This window comes from Ursus americanus, chromosome 7, assembly GCF_024610735.1.
Source record: "Ursus americanus isolate L20-20 chromosome 7, mUrsAme1.1.p, whole genome shotgun sequence".
In the NCBI taxonomy this organism is placed as follows: Eukaryota; Metazoa; Chordata; class Mammalia; order Carnivora; family Ursidae; genus Ursus; species Ursus americanus.
Window position 1 is genome coordinate 77,794,989 of NC_142133.1, and position 17,366 is coordinate 77,812,354.

Sequence of the window (17,366 nt, forward strand, 5' to 3'; positions counted from 1 at the left end):
GAAGCAGGCTCATAGGGGAAGAGCCTGATGTGGGGCTCGATCCCATAATGCCGGGATCACGCCCTGAGCCGAAGGCAGACGCTTAACCGCTGTGCCACCCAGGCGCCCCTAGTTTTTAAATCTTATTAGAGGTGCCAGAATCGGCCTTATCCAACAGGACAAGAGTGCTCTTCTTCCTCGAAGTTCCCCCAAGCCGGTATTGGGAGCTCCCGTGTGCTCTTACAAACCGATCCTCTAACTGCAGGATCCAAAACTGAGTAGTCTCACCTCAGGGGTAATCTTTGGAGTGTGTTACGGACTGAAGGCTCATGCCCCCCCCCCACCAATATTTATATGTTGAAGCCCTAACCCCTAACTGCCAGTGTAGCTGTATTTGGAGACAGTACCAAAAGGAGGTAATTAAAGTTAAGTGCAGTCACAAGGGAGCACCCCAAAAGCAGTGGAATGAAAGGTAGTTATGAATCAATGAAATGCTCTCATATGCATGAGCTCTTTATTTTATTCTCTTGTACTGCCCTTCACACTTCTCCCCAGAGTCTAAGACACAGCTAGGCATGGATGGATACTTTTATTTGACAAATACGAAACTAACTGGACTTTTGGCTCAAATTCTCAAAAAATAGGAGAATTTGAGAATAGGAATTCTCCTATTTTGGTTTTGGAGTCAAAACCTCAAAATAGAACCCTTCACTGTTCCGTTTCTAGCAGTATTTGGCTTGACTATCCAGAGTTCTGTAAGGTCCTAAAGAAGAAAAACTCATTCATTCGTCCAATATTGACTGAGCACCTAGTACGGACCAGCCATTGTGCCGGGCGCTAAGGAGACTCGATCCCACACAGCACTTACCAAGTACCACGGGGAGATAAGACCCTAAACAAATATTTGTGTAATTACCAACGTGGTGAGTCACAGTAAGTGGTTTTCAACTTTTTTTTTTTTTAACTAGGCTGCATGCCCAACATGGGGCTTGAACTCACAACCCCGAGATCAAAAGTCACATGCTGTACTGAATGAGCCAGCCAGGTACCCCTCAACTGTTTCTTTTTAATGAAAATTGCCTACGTATACCCCAGTTCAAAAACACTTTATCTAGTAATTTCTCTCCCAGATCTTTTTTGTCAAGAACATGTAACTGCCCACCAGATGTCCTGATCGACGAAAGATCCCGCACTCACTCCCCAGTTAACAGCGGTCTGAACAAAGGGAAGAAGTCTGACATCGGACTGACTTCCAGGCCAGATGATGGGCAAAAGCACAATTTCCGGCAGGTTTTTGCTTCTGTCATTTGAAAAGAGCTCACAGCCTCTCGGCTTACCTTCAAAGATTAGCGGTTCTCAAGCTCGGCTGTTTATCAAAATCACCCAGAGGGCTCATTAAACCACAGATTGCTGGCCACCCCCCTCCCCCAGGGGTTCTGAGTAAGTCCAGGCAGGGGCCTGAGAATCTGCATTTTGTACAAGTTCCCCAGTGACACTGAAACTGCTGGTACAATTTGAGGGACCGCCCCGGACTGAAAGGCAGGCTTGCGCAGGAACAAAGTTAAAGTTGGAAGGAAGCTTACAGATTACCTAGGTCAGGCTCCGCGGGGGACAGGCTAGAACAGGAGCCCAGAGAGGAGAACCAACCCTCTCAAGGTCAAAACCGAACAAGTTAGGCCGTTTCCCTAACTGCTGGATCACTGGCTTTTCTGTAACACAGCCTCCCGGCAAATCCACTTCCTCCTGTTGAGCCCTCGAAGACGTGCCCTTCTCACCCAATAATGACGTAAACTCATAGCCCAAAACAAAGAGGTAGGATATGCTCTCATGTCTTAGACCTCAAAGAGGTCCAGCAGGGTTGTGGGGGGCAGGGGGGAGATAAAAGAATCAAAATGGACAAAATGTTGACAGTTGTCGCGGCTGACGATCGCAGAGAAGTGCATTATACTATCTTACCACTTTTGTCGATAAACCAGGTAATGGGAATCAGCTGGATCGAGACTGGCCGTTGCACATCTCTGGGAGGGCTCAGGGTTCTCACACAGCCCCTGAAATATACTCCCCTCCCCCCAAAAGACTCTGAACACCTGTGACACGCCAAGCCTTAGCAGAGCACTAGAGGGATTCAGACAAAATTAAGACACATGTTTCTGTCCTCAGGAAGCCCGTAATTTGGTGGAGTAAATGAAACGCATATCATTGTGTTACAGAGAGTAAGTGGCAGAGATGATTAAGAGTGAGCTCAGAGATGAAGTGGACCGAGGCAAGACTGCCACCTTTCCCACTTTATCTCCCAGAACTTTTTTTTTTTGGCCTCTTCCTCAGAGCAGTCAGCTTTCAGAAATGTATTACCATCAATCGGTAATGTTTTATCAAAATGAAAAGACATCAAAAGTAGGAATAATAGGAAAAGGCCAAGAATCTGCTAGAGAAATAGTAAAATTACTATTTTTTATACAACAGAATATAAAATTATTTAAAATGACAATATGAAACAACAGGTAATATTCATAACATTCAAATGAAAAAAGATATAAAGTGACATAATATACATATCACATAACATGTAATTTTAAGCAATGTTTAAAAGCATATAAAATTTAGTTTTAATACCAGAAAAAATATACCAAAGTGTTAACGGTAATTGTATCTGGATCATAGATTTCTGGTGTCTTGTGTTTTTGTTTTGTTTTGTTTTTTTAACTCTTCCGTATGTTCTTAAATTATATGTCACAAATATACATTACTTCTATCATAGCATTCCCCCTCCTGCTTTAAGTGCAATTAGCTTTAAAGTCCTACAATTTATCTGTATATCCAGAAACCAAACCAAAAAGCCAAGAGGGCCCATTAAGCAGTATTATGAGCTGAGAAGAGTAACTCCCTGGAATCTTTCTGAAGAGATTAGAGGTCCCTGGGCCCTCTGGAATGGCCAGGCCAGGCTGTCCCCAGCCAGCTCTTATGGTCAGTTGCCCCCAAGAAAGCCTGAGAGGTTTCCTTTCCCAGTCTGGACAAGAACCACTGAAGCATGAAGGGCAGGGAAAGGTGCAATTATTAAAAGCAGGCTCCCTTTACCCTTTTAGTGCCTGAAGGGTCCTATACCACAACCTTTGTTTTCATGTCCTGGTCCCTCTCAATTCTGATGACTGCCTGGGCATGGTGCAGGGGGGTGGGGTGCAGGGGGGCAGAGGAGCAGGGGACCTGCCCTATCTCTTTAAGCTACAGTCTGTCTTCTTCTCATTCTGATTTTTTCAAACTTTCACTAGCTCTACTTTGAAACTGCCTCTGAACACTAGAATTGCTCAGCAATTCAAACGTTGAACCCACAAAATGGACACCATTTTCTTCAGAAGGGGATTTCTAATGTCAAGCATGATGGTAATACCAGAATAAACACCTACAATGCCATGGGAGGTCAGAAAGTTGCTTACTAGATGAAAGAAAAAGCGGTCACTTTCATATTATGCACAGAAATCTTTAGACAGGCTCTAGGAGATTATAAACTTTCCTGTTAAAAGTTCCAAGACAAAAATACACATATTTAAAGTGTAGCTTCAAAGTACCCACCAAGTTAGAGCACAGGTATTGGTCCAGCTGGCTATTTTTTCACTAATTAAAAACATTTACACCACAAACAAACTGTTTAAACCATCTGCAATAACAAGAAAGGGCAGGATGGAATTTCAGCTGCGACCTGAGCTTACTTCTTACTCCATAAAGAATACTTGTTCTAGAAAACAGCAGCGCCCCTGGTCCGCTGCTCTGGGGAATGGAAACTGTCACAGATCACATTGCAAATTTTAAATGAACCAGATTCCAGCATGAAGAGACTTGTAGAAACATCTCCTCACCTGTGTTTCATTTCCTTGTTTCACATTTTAAATTTCGTTTTTGTTTCCCAGAAACTAACTTTTCTAAGGATCGGTTCTAAGGAATTCTTCAAATCTGCCCAGGGATTTAAGACATTCTCAACAAATAGAGATGGGGTTCTAATGTCTTTAAACTGTGGCCTTTAAAACTCCCAATTACATTTTCCTACAAAGCGCGGCAGACCAAGGTGCCATTAACACAACAGTTCTGTAAGACAAAGCTCAGCACCTCCCCAGACCTCCACCTCTCCCCATGTCTAACACCCCGTGTTAAGCACAGAAATTAAAATGCTCTCACTAGCAATTCAAGTTTTTGTTCAAATCAAATGTACACATTGTTTTAAACATCTACTCAAAACACCCTTCAAGCAGGGAAGCAACACTCACCTATACAGTAAGAGCTTAGTCAAGAAAAGCTTTAGTCTACAAATTCAGGAGTCCCTCTTTTCTGCTGGTCCTCATGACCAGGGATCAAAAGAGGGTTGACAGCAAAATGGCCCAGCATCCTTCCCAGTGAATGGCGGGTCGCCCTGGCCTCCACCCTGGCCAGGCGCCCCGGCGGCCACACACACACACACACACACACACACACACACACACACACACACACACTTTCTCGGGCTTCAGGAACCAGCCTTTGTTCCCAAGACTCAAAACTGGGCTGCAGTTACTGACCCCCCACCTCCCTCAGAGCCGGTCCCAGGGCCGTTCTGGGAGGAAGCCCCATGTTCTCCCGGGTCCTTAGTGCTGGGGAGATGTGGCTGCCACCTCGGACGCCAGCTCTTTAAACACAGACGCAGCAGACACACACCCTCAAAAGAATCACTACCGCCAGCATTGTCATCTGTAAGAGCTCTCCCCTGCGGAGAGCTCACCATGTGCCAAGCGCCCAGGGCGCGCGCTCTAACTTTCACGATCGCGCGCGCACGCACGCGAGGCAGCAGCACCCAGGTCCCACGTGCCCTCGAGGCTGGACCCGGACCCTACGGCGCCTCCTGCGCGGGCGCGGGCCGGAGGAACACCCACGCCCACCCGCGCCAGGCGCTCCGGGCCCCGCTCCCGGCTCCGGAGCCCGGCGGCCCGGCGGCGGGGCCGCTCTCACCTCGGCCTTTGTCCTCCCGCCGACGCAGCCCGGCTCCGGTGCGACCGCCGCCGTCGGAGGGCCAGCCCAGCCTCCCGGCCGCCGTCCCACCCACAGCTCCCCGGCTCCGGCCGGGCGGGGGGCGCTCGGCAAAGCCCGGAACGGCGGAGCGCGGCCGACGCCGGGGACGCGACCCCTGACCCCAGCCGCCCCCCTGTAATCCACTTCTCCGGGTCTTCCGGCCGACCGCGCGGGAGGGACGCGCGGTGGGCTCCGCGGCCCCGGGACCCGACTGGGGAAGGGTCGCCGCGGGGGCGGCGTCGAGCTACGGGAGGGGCGAGGCGGCCGGAGCGAACCCCCGCGCCCTCCCGCCGGGGTTCGCGCCATGGTGGCACCCCAGCCCCCTCGACTCCCCGACCGGGTGTTCGGGTCCCAGCGCCTACGCCAGACCGGTGGGCGGTTTAGCCGCCAGCCCCAGCCCTGCGCCGGCGCCCACCTCGAGGAAATTCCCAACTCCCACCAGAAGCTCCCAGCACCGACCTAGGTGCGCCGCGGGCGCGCAGCAAATGTCGCTTTCTTCTCCGTTCTCCCCGAGGGATGCCCCCCACTATGATATACCCCTCCCCCACCACCGGCGGGACCACACCTGGAGTCCCTCCAGCAACAGCGGACTCCGGGGGGGGGGGCACAGAAGTGGGAAGAACCCTCGGAGAACAGAGGTCATTTTGTCCCTTGGGACCCAGGTGTCCAGAGGAGACAAGGCAAGTATGTGAAGCAGCGAGAGAGGAGCCCAGACCTCCCAGTGACTCCACACCCAGGGCGCCGGGACCCCCCACGCCCGGCCGCCGGGGCTGAGCCCTGCAGAGGGCCCTTGTCGGCCGGGCGCCCAGCAGGACCCGCGCCCCCCGCGCTGGGCTCCCGCAGCTCAGCCGAATGGCTCAGACAGCAGGAACTGGAGGACGCTGGTCCCCAACAGCCCTAGTCAGCGAGCGGCCCACAAGGGGGCCTGCCGGAGGCCAGCAGAGGAAGAGGAAGATTCTGGAACTTCAGGCTCCGGCGGGTGGAACCCGGCCACGCTTGCCCTGGCCCCTGCGTCTGGTCAGAAGAATGAGTGGTTCAAAGAAGGACTAAAAGAACGAACCTCAAAGAAGATTTTGCAGACCTCCTGGCGCGGTGTGCAGAGGTAGCCAGAGCAATGAGCACAGGGCAGGAGAAGGAGAACTCGAGCTGTCTGTCTTCTTTTAAGCAAAAGCCGTTGCACCTGTGATTTCAGGAACCTGCGAGATGCACAGCTAGTCAGAGGACCTGCTCTGTACCTTCGCTGCCGCTCACCTTTGCCAGTGAGGTCTTGGGCCTAAGAGCCAGTGTCCTTCAGGACGCAGAGTCACAGTTCATGGAGCTGGGGGGTTAAACGAGGAAAGGAGAATGAGGGAACAGCTTCTAGTAAATGCCGGCACACAGCGGGTGCTCAGTAAAAATGTTGCCTGCAACAGTCCTGGCAGATCTGTGCTGCAAAGGCCGCCCCATCATTTTCCTTGTTATTGTGAAGGATTGCAACCACACACTAGAGAGAAAACATCATGAGCCCTCCCTGGGTGCCCAAGAACCAGCCAATCCTAACATCTTGCCATACTTGCTTCAAATGTTCATGTAAAAAAGAAATACCACAATGCAGTTAAAGCCCCTGGGCAGCCCTTCCTGGTCCCAATTCTTCCCTCCCCAACCCCCCAGCACTCTTCTAAAACATCCCAATCATGTTTTTGTACTATTACTACTATGCATGCATTCATGAACTCTCCATAGCATTTTTACTAGTTCTACAATGGTCTGTGTTATATTGTTTTGTTCTGTAACCAGGTGTATTGGCTTTATATTGTTTGTAAGAGCCATCTAGTCATACACAAAGCCCTACTTTATTCATTTTTTAAATTGGTTTCAGAGGTAGAATTTAGTGATTCATCAGCCGCATGTAACACCCAGTGCTCATTACATCAGGTGCCCTCCTTAATGTCCATCCCCCGGGACCCCCCCCTCCCCTCCACTACCTTATGCATTTTAACTGCTAAATGGTATTCCAGGGGCACCTGCGTGGCTCTTTCGGCTAAGTGTCTGCCTTTGGCTCAGGCTAGGATCTCAGGGTCCTGGGATCCAGCCCCGTGTCAAGCTCCCTGCTCAGCAGGGGGTCTGCTTCTCCCTCTCTCAGTTTCTGTTCTCTGTCTCTCTCAAATAAATAAATGAAATTTTTAAACGGTATTCTATTGTATGACTGGCACAATTTATATACATGTTCTTCTGTTGATAGATGTTGGAGTTGATCCAGTCTTTCATGATTATAAACAAGACGGTAGTGGACATTCTTTTTTTTTTTTTTTTAAAGATTTTATTCATTTATGTGACAGACAGACAGCGAGAGAGGGAACACAGCAGGGGGAGTGGAAGAGGAAGAAGCAGGCTCACAGCGGAGGAGCCCGATGTGGGACTCGATCCCGGTACGCCGGGATCACGCCCTGAGCCGAAGGCAGACGCTTTAACGACTGCGCTACCCAGGCGCCCCGGTAGTGGACATTCTTGAAATTACTTTCGTATTTTTAGAGTATAGCCCGTTTTCAACCACTCCAGTAAAAATGTGTACAGAATAGCTATGTTGAATTAACGTTAACCAGTATGTTTGCTCAATGGTTTAGGGTAGTTACTACAATTGCTAAAACAATAATCACTGTAAGAAATGCCCTTACCTTTTTTCCCCTTACATTTTGACAGCTTACATTTTATCAAGCAAATTAAATCCTACAGAGTAGAGGTCTGCAAACTTATTTTGAAAGGGCCAGAAGTAAATATTGTAGGCTTTACCAGCCCAGAGGCAAACTTTAGGGTATTCTTTTATATAAGTACTTTAATTATAACCTTTTAAAAAATGTAAAAAAAAAAAGAATTTACCTCCTGGACTATAAAAAATTTTTTAGGACCTAAACAAACAAAAACAGTCAGCAAGTGGATTTGGTCCATGGGCCATAGTTTGCCTACCTCTTGTTATAACAAAATCATACCAAAAATAAATTCCTTTCTTTGAAACCCAACATTAAAAAGGAAGTCACTTTCAATAAAGACAAAAATATAATTTGGCTCACCAGAAATCAAAGTGAATTTGATTTATTACTGCTAGGGAAAAATTCTTAGAAAGATGTCCCATACCTTACCTAATTAATACAATGACTTTGGAGAGACCATTTAACCCTATTCTTAAAATCTATAATAAATTTTAGAAATGCATAGACTCCTGCCAACAAATTAATTAGACCAGAAGTGAGATCCAGTGAAAAAGCTGTGTGTTGTTCTGATGCTTAATGAATCATCTCTCTGTTCCTGGTTTACTGATTGAAATACTAGCACGCAAATACAAATGACGAGATTTGTTTTTCCTGAACTGAACCTGACCCACTTATTTTATGTGTCTTTATTGAACTTGAACCAAAACTTGAAAAAGTAATTTCAAGATATTTTCTTAGGAGAATCAACCTCGTTTAAAATGTTAACAAGAATGGGACCAAACTAAAAATCTGTGGTGGCAACTTGAAACTAAACAAAGCAGCTGTCAATCTCCAAGCGTGTGGAGTAAGCAGGGCTCTGGAGGAGGCCACGGGGTCAGGAAAGCAATTAGACATGGCTTCTGGGCACATTTGTTTCTCTGACCAGCGTTATTCTAAAGAATCACACACGTACACTTCTTACACACCTACACACGCACGTGCATTCTTCTATCCTTCACAGACATTTCCCTATTACATGTCTACACATGTGCTAACATACGTGTTCCTTACCCGTATCTGCTTTCCTAAATGCATACAGCACACACGGCCCTTTTTCACTTACATACGTATCTCTCATACACGTGTTTCTTCCCACAGACACTAAATATTTCTCTCGCTTTCACACACACACGCAAATGCCTTGTCACACTAACATTTCTCCCTTTGCAGACTGTTTCTTGCACAGCCAACTCTTCTCATACCTCGTTCTTTCTAACATACACACATTTTCACAACTTCGCCCAGATATACATTCATTCTCTCACACATTTTCCTATATATGTATCTTTGCTTATCTCATCACACATACACATAGACACACAGTCCCTTTCCTTTCCTGCCTTGGTACAAACAGCTTCCACTTATGATCACATTCGTCTCAACGGCCCAAGGAAGATGCCGCAGAGTGGAATTGGATGAAGCGTCTAGAAGCCCCCATCTGTGTATGTCAAGCAATTTAGAATCGTTTGCTCTCAGCATGCCACTTACAATGGGGGCTTCTAAATGGTTTAAGGGTTCTTAAAGTCTATTCTCTTCCAATTAATATTTCTGTAACCTGGTTTGTGTTAACTATCACTTTCTGTGTAGAAAGTGTTTCTCTAGCATAGTAAATGCTGAAACCCAGCTTGCTTCAGTTCTCCCAAAATGCGAACGGGCAGGTGCATTGGTTTGTTCGGGTTGCTGTAAAAAAGTGCCTGGCGTCTTAAACCGCAGAAACGTTATCAGCTCACAGTTGTTGAGGCTAGAAGTCCACAGTCGAGGTGCCAAGAGGGTCAGTTCCTTCTGAAGACTGTGAGGGCATCTCTTCCGGCCGACTGTCTTTGATCTGTAGATTGATCTGTAGACGGCTGTCTTCGCTCTATGTGTATCTGTGTCCAAATCTCCTTTCTCCTAAGGACAGCAGCCATTGAATTAGGACGCACTTTCATGACCTTCTTTTAGGTTGATTACCTGTGCAAAGACCCTACCTCCAAATAAGGTCCCATTCTGAGGTACTGAGGGTTAGGACGTCAACTTAGGAATTTGTTGGTGGGTTTTTTTTAAGAGTTTACTTATTTATTTGAGAGAGAGAGAGAAAACACGCACAGGGGGAGGGGCAGAAGGTGAGGGAAAAGCAGACTCCCTGCTGAGTGGAGAGCCGGGCGCAGGCTTGATCCCAGGACCCTGAGATCATGACCTGAGCTGAAGTCAGATGCTTAATCCACTGAGCCACCCAGGTGCCCCTCAGTTTAGGACTCTGGAAGGGGGCAGGGATAAGGAACACAATTCAACCCACAACAGCAGGATTTGACTTGTTTCTGCAGGTGTTTCAGACCTGAGGTACCACATTCTTCCTTGATCAGTAGTACATCTGAAACCTAGATGTGGCGGTTGCTCACTTGAGACCTTAAACTTTGATCAGACTGCGCCGACTCTACTCCTCTCCACCTCCATTTTAGCGGGGATGTTGACCACCCAAAATTCAGAAGCCCTATTCAATGGACTCCCTAAGGTGAAACTGCTCCACCTGGTGGAGAGTCAAGGCGCTACACTTCAGCCAATGAAAGACCGGCTTGAAACGCCACTGCAAGCGTCTTCTTGGTTGGTAGAAAATGCGTAATAGATAAAAAAAGAAAGTCCCAGGAACAAAACAAAGTTGGGGCGATCGATATATTTCACGGGGGTAGTGCGTGGAAGGTGAACATTTAAGTAGAAAACATTTAACGGTAAGATATCTAGTAAACAAAGTAAATTGGGCTTGTGTAGGAATAAATTGTATCTGTCAACTGTGCAGCAAGATTTAAAAAGCACATTCACGATCTCTCATGGCATTTACAGAACGCAACTCCATGGCAAGGAAGACAATGCAAAGAATGTGAACAATCTCACTGTAGATATTGGTACCCACCACACTTAACTTCTTTATTCTCCTTTTCTCCCAAAAGGTACAGGCATGTAATGGGATAATGTACAGTATATACATTACAAACACGTATAACAGAGCTGGATCCTTGTACCCTATCCCCAAATTCATATGTATACCTCACTGGCGTGTCAGACTTCTAGCCCAAACGATTGGAAAACCTTTGATAGCATCAGCAGTGAAAAATTACCACTCTGGCTTTTGGTAGCTTCTCAATGGATAGCTTCTTTCTATTCGGAAGAACAAGGATGCCTTTGTTGAGAAATGTACTAATCCAGAGTGAACGATGCTATTTCTTAAAGGCCAAGTGAAAATGTATTGGCTTTATTATATTTTTCACACCCTTAGCTCTTGCTAGAGGGAAGGTAAGTTGATTCAACTTCTTTGAAAGACAGTTTGACCATTTCTATCAAAATCATCTCCCAGCCACTTATCTTTTAGATATACTCACACTTGTGTGAAAGGAAGTCTGCACAAGATTAGTCCATATTGCATGTTGTTCATGGTAGCAAAGTATTAGAAATAACCTAAGTGCCCAGCCTTGGGGACCAGCACGGGTGATTTACGATACATACACACAGGGGAATACAATATGGACTTCAAGAAAGAGGAAGAAAGAAAAACTTTCATTGCATTGCTAGGGAGCAATCTGTAAGATATTTTTCTAGGTTGAAAAAAAACGATAGTATGATTATTAGTGTGCAAACAAGGGACAGGGGAAATAGCATAGATGAATCTGTGTACCTAAAACATCCCTGCAAGAATACAGAAAAAACTGGTATAATGGTAGCCTCCAAAAACAGGACTTCGGTGCTGAAGGACAGAATGGGAGGGAGATTTTTCACTGTTTACTCTTTTGTACCTTTTGAGCCATATCAGTGTAACTCTTCAAAAAACTAATTTTTTGAAAGATTTATTTATTTATTCGAGAGAGAGAGAGCACGAGCAGGAAGGGCAGAGAGAGAAGGAGGGAGAGAAAGAGTCTCAAGCAGACTCCTCACTGAGTGCAGAGACCGATCTGGGGCTCAATTCTCATGACGCTGAGGTCACGACCTGAGCAGAAACTAAGACTTAGATGATTAACTGACTGTGCAACCCAGCGCCCCAAAAACTAATTTTTTTAAATTTAATTTTCCTTGACCAAAATTTCTCAAAAATTTAAAAATATTTTACAGTTGTTGGTATCTTAAGTCTGAAACCAATGTGATTAGTGTCTAACATTTAGCAACTTCCTTTTCTTTTAGGGAAGGTATAGTTTATCTTTTTCATTGTGTAAATGGTATGTAACTACCTAAGAAAAGATTCCAAGTCAGTTAATTGTGTTTCTTTTTTCCATATAATTAACTCAAGTGGATATTTATAATACATATCCCTACATACAGAAAATGCAAGAGGAAAATTCAAATAATTCATCTGAATTATTACCAATGAAACTTTGCTATCATAAGATTTTTTTTTAAGATTTTATTTATTTATCTGTCTGAAAGAGGGAGAGAGAGAGCACAAGCAGGGGGAGCAGCAGGCAGAGGGAGAAGCAGGCTCCCCACTGAGCAAGGAGCCAGATGCAGGACTTGGTCCAAGGACCCTGGGATTATGACCCCTGCTGAAGGCAGATGCTTAATTGACGGAGCCATCCAGGTGACCCTAGACTTGACATTTCAAAGTGAGCCTGGTAAAGGTGTTATTTTTTTGAAGTGCTATTTGGATGTTTATAATGTGATGTGCCTACTGATGGTGAAATGTTATAGGGGCATCAGACCAGGTTTCGGGGCTCATCAGACAACATCGGGGGAGGAGGCTGGGTGCTAGACTCATCTGGGGGCTCCAGGAAGGCTTTCGAGGGAATAATGTTTACAATGAGGATGAGGAGTTTGCTAGAAGAAGCCTCAAAGGGATAATGTCCTAGGCAAAGAAAACAACATGTGAGCGGACTCCACAGTGAGTCCTGGAACTGAGCAAAGATCCCCGTGGCTGTGGTCAGAGAAAGCAATGCCACAGATGGCCTGTGATGGGGGCGGGGGCACAGGTCCTGCCCTCCACAGGTGTGATGGGGGCCACAGCCAGGCAGGCAAGTGACCAGTGTACAGGGGGAAATACTAACCTCAAAGGTCGTACAAGCAAGGACACTGACAGATTCAAGCAGAGGAGGGATGAGATCAGATCTGTGCCTTGGAAAGATTTCGCCGGCGATGTGAGGTCCACAGTCACCCCCCAAAAAAAGGTGGTTGTTTAATTTGACAGTGATGGCGTAGAGTCCTTTGTAGGTGGGGAGACAGAGAGATGGGGGAAATGAATTAGGAAGCAGTTATAATGGCCGGGAACAATGACGATGAGGGGGGCAGTGGGGCAGGGGGAATCAGGAGGGAAAAGCTGAAATCCCTGCCCTTTGTTGCTCTTCATTGGAGCTCACTGAGGCGCAGGGCAATAGATCATCTTTCCCACAGCTCCTTTTTGACAAGCTTTCATGGGGATTTGCCCTTGTGGGTGGATTTGACTGCAGGCTTACTTTTTTGTTTCCTTTCTGAAGCGGGAGGCAAATACTGTTGCTAAGTGGAGGGACTGAATCCCGGAGGCTGGGTCATTGAGGGCTTTCTTGGGCTAGCATCTTCATGGGAGCTCTCTGCAGGGCTTGTCAAATTCTGAACAAAACCTCAGGACAAAGAGTTAACTGCACCTCTCTTTGTTCCATCTGATGTCATTTTAGAACCATTTTTAGTCCCTGGAGAGGGAGCTTTGAGACTGGATTAGAAGAGTCTCCGTGGAATTGTGAAGTTTGTGTAAGTGTCCACGATGAGACTTGCTGTCCATCACCCTGACTATAACAGAGTTCCAGGTATGTTTGCCCCCAGCTTCCAAAGATAGAGACTGAGCGTCCTGAAGGTCAAGTCACTGGCAGATGAGGGCCAGTCGAGGTGGTTGCAGGACCCACACGGGCTGAGGTCTGGCTGCCCCGTCTTCCAGGCCACCTCTCTTTCAGCATCTGGCTACCTCGTCTGTGCTCCTCTCCTGCCAAGTGTGTCTCCTGGCACGTCGTGTCACCTTCTGAAGAGTGTACTGATCTGGAAAGGAAAAGGCCACTGTTGGAGTCGCGGCTCTGCCTCTGTTTGATCTTCGACAAGTCACTTAACCTCTCTGTTCTCAGTTTGCCCCCCGTGAAATGAGAGGTTTTTACTAAAGGGTCCTCAGGACCGCTTCCTGCTCTATCACACACGGAGAACTAATGGGGAACAGTCCTCGCTGGCACCATTTCTCCTCTGCCACCTTGTACACAGGCCCCTTCCTCCTCGGCTTCCCCTAGGAGAATATGTCCGGAGAGAAACTGCGAGATGGCCGTGGACTGCCTCGGAGGTCTCCAACGTGACCCACAGCCTCTCTGTATTTCTCAAGTCACTCTCCTCCCCCACGACTCACCCGCCCACCCATCCGTCTGTAGTATGTCTCAGGGCCCACCCATCTCCCGAATCTGCAATTCTGCCACCTCGTGACCTTGGCTTCACAGACCATGGACTCCCTCCACTTCCTGCCAAAAATACCTTCCAAGCTTGCCTGTTTCTGTCCTTATACGTCCTCCTATCTCTGCAGGCGTGGGGTCCCTCCTCTTGCACCGACTCCCCCCCTCCATTCATGCTCTCTACTGCATCCCCCCCCCCAGTGCCCTCAGGCTTGTCCCCATTACACATTGAGTCTTCAACCCTTCCCTGCCTCCTGGTCCCTCCTCATTGACATTGAGAAACTTAAGTCTCTTCCACTTTAAAAAAAGAAAAAAGGAAGGAAGGAAGGAAACAAGGGAAAAAAGAAAAAATAAAGGAGAGAAAGAAAGAAACAAAAGAAGCAAGGAAGAGAAAAAAACCCATCCCTTCTTTTAATCTCTAAAACATTCTTAGTCCAGATTCACCTTCAATCTCCCTGGCTACTCTCTCTCTCTCTCTCTCTTTTTAAGATTTTATTTATTTATTCGAGAGAGAGAGAGAGACAGAGAATGAGCAGGAGGGAGGAGCAGAGGGGGAGGGAGGAGACTCCCCACTGAGCAGGGAGCCCAACATGGGGCTCTATCCCAGGATCCCAGGGTACCAGGATCCTGACCTGAGCCTAAGGCAGACGCCTTGACCGAACTACTGAGGCACTCCTCCCTGGCTACTCTCTTAATTAGTGTTTTTGTTGTTTAGTTTAAAAACGAAAGCAACACAAGCTTAAAGGAAACAGTTGTGACAGTATTTGCCAGCTTTCCCCTTATTGTTCTCTGGTTCCATCCTCCTCAGGCCCTCCCTTGCTCTTCCTTCTATGCTCCCTGAGCCAATCTCCTCTATTCCTGGACTTCAAGTACCCAGATTGCCACCTTCAGTCCAGTCCTTCCTTTAAACCTAATCAACCCCCAAGCTCTCTGTCCCGTCTACCTCTTGAATCTGTCCTTTCCTCCATTTTTACTATACCACCGGCACAGTTTAGGCCCTCATCAGCCACCCTGTCGGTGATTATGACAGCTTCTGGTCCATTCTCCTTCCCCCCAGTTTGACTTCTTCTATTCTTTAAGATCTAAAAATATCTGTGCTGGAGTGAGCGGTATATGTAGAAAGTTGTAACATCTAGCGAATAATTCGGTTACAATGGTGACCTTTGGATTTGTTCTAAATCCCCAATCCTAAAGCACTGCATTAGAAAAGTTAAGTTGGCTTCAATTTAGCTGGGGTATCAGGCACTTGAAAAGGGGCTGGGTATCAATTTTTTCATCTGAAAAATAAAGGAGCTAGACCAGTGCCTTGCAGAGTCTGCCCAAATCCTCAGTCTCTGATTCTGCAGGTCTAGGGTAGGGCCAAAAAAATGTGCATTCCTAATAAGCTCCCATGTGAGAGCTATGCTGAGGACCACAGACCACACTTAGACTAGAACTGCACTTGGGGCATCTGGGTGGCTCTGTCGGTTAAGTGGCCAACTCTTGATTTCAGCTCAGGTCATGGTCTCAGGGTTGCGAGATCCAACCTTGCATTGAACCCCAGGTTGGCTCCGTGCTGAGCATGGAGCCAGCTTAAGATTCTCTGTCTCCCTCTGCCCACTCCTGCACACATTCCCTTTCTCAATCTCTCTCTAAGACAAAACAAAACAAAAAATAGCACCGCACTTAGATGGTATCCATTCATTATAGTTTCTTCATCTGTGCTATCCAATATGGTAGCCACTAGTTACGTGGCTATTTAAATTAATATTTGAATTAAATTAAGCATTAAATTGAAATTCAGTTCCTCAGACATACTAGCTGTATTTGAATGGCTCAACAGCCATGTGGGGCTGGTGGCTACCATATTGGACAGCACAGAACATTGCCATCATCACAGAAAGTCCTCTAGGACGTGGCCATTTTCTCAGGCTTATGGGGAAGAAATTTTACCGTAGAAGGAAAGTAAAGCATCCTTTGACGGGTAAGGTCTTGCCGCATTCCTCATGCACACTTTTGCACTTGGCCTATATTTTGCCCTAATTTTAAAGTCTGAAGGTCCACCATTTTGCCCCAGGAGGCACACACAGCAACAGGACTGGAGATGGGAAATACAGAATTTCTGTGCAGGGGACCTATCTGGGCCCCACTGTGGGACATGGTGGGTAAAGCAAAGGACATGGTGGCTGAAGCCCAGTTAATCCCCACATGACCCGGGCAAGTCCCTTATCCTCTCTCAGCTTCTGTATCCAGTCTGCAAAGTGTTCTAGAAATATCCACCTCACAGCGAGATGTGTAAAAAAGCACCTGTATTTTACACCGAATTCAGCTCTTATTTCTCTTCCTCCTCTGTGCTCCCATAGCATGTAATACACATTCTAGCAGTGCTCCTGTGTCCTGGTATGTGTCTCCCCAGGCTGGAGGACCTGGCAGATTGGCTTCCCCTTCAGTACTTCCTGTATGTCAGGCTCACGCTCAAATGTGTGAATGATTAAGTCCCAGGCTGAAGCCGCGTCACAGGTATTGCGTCTGGAAGGCTGTGTCATTTTTCTGGCTCTCCACAACTGTGTTCCTGCTATCTTCAGCCTGGAGTGCCTGCCACCCCCATCCTCACCCATACTCACCTTTGCTCATCCAACCCCATCTCTGGCTGGAGAAAATCTAATCACTCTCCAGGAATCTTCTCAAGGAGTGGCATACCAAATTAACTAATGAGCTGTGGAGTCAAATCCTGTCTCTCTGACTGCCTTCTACCCAGGATCCTGGGTAATTTTTGCAATCTTGCTAATCTTCATTTTCCTAATCTATAAATTGGGCAGGAAAACACCTTTCAGTTTTGATATAAGATTTACATGCAAAAATCTATGCAGAACATTTAGTAGAATGCCAAACATATAGTAAACAGTGGATTATGTCTTTTTATTAAAAACATTCACTTCTGGTCTCCAGAGCTTGCCTTCCTAGGGACTCTGTTGGTGAAGGCATATTGTAACCACTCTGGGCCGTTCTCCATTCTGCAAATCCAATCTTCTAGAGACTTAGCCCCTATGTTATTCTCTACTTCAAGTCATTAATTTAGCAAACATTTACTGAGCTCGTATTATTTGCTAGATACTGGAGATACAAAGATTAGAGAATGCCTCTCACTGGAGGAGTTTATAATCTAGTGGGGAGCCAACTTCCAGTGGAAGCCTGTCAGGCTGGGTAGAAACCCCTGGTCTAACTACCATAGTGCTCAGTTGCTGCCCTCTACCCTGAGCTTACCACACTGCATTGCCTTTTTATTTCAAACGTGCTT

At 46.8% G+C, this 17,366-nt stretch overlaps 1 protein-coding gene across 5 annotated transcripts in view; it reads right to left on the bottom strand.

Annotated features, from left to right (window-relative positions):
- GREB1 (growth regulating estrogen receptor binding 1) overlaps positions 1-6,451 on the bottom strand; it is a 129,625-nt gene extending 123,174 nt beyond the window's left edge. For 4 of the 5 annotated variants that reach the window (XM_045776036.2, XM_045776034.2, XM_045776035.2 and 1 more), the window contains exon 1: positions 4,951-6,049. In XM_045776036.2, coding sequence (XP_045631992.2) covers positions 4,951-5,316 — 366 coding nt within the window. In that variant the 5' untranslated portion in view covers positions 5,317-6,049. Of the gene's footprint in view, positions 1-4,950; positions 6,050-6,070 lie in introns of those variants that run through there. The other variant, XM_045776038.2, reaches the window with a different exon arrangement.
- Between the last annotated feature and the right edge of the window lie 10,915 nt (positions 6,452-17,366).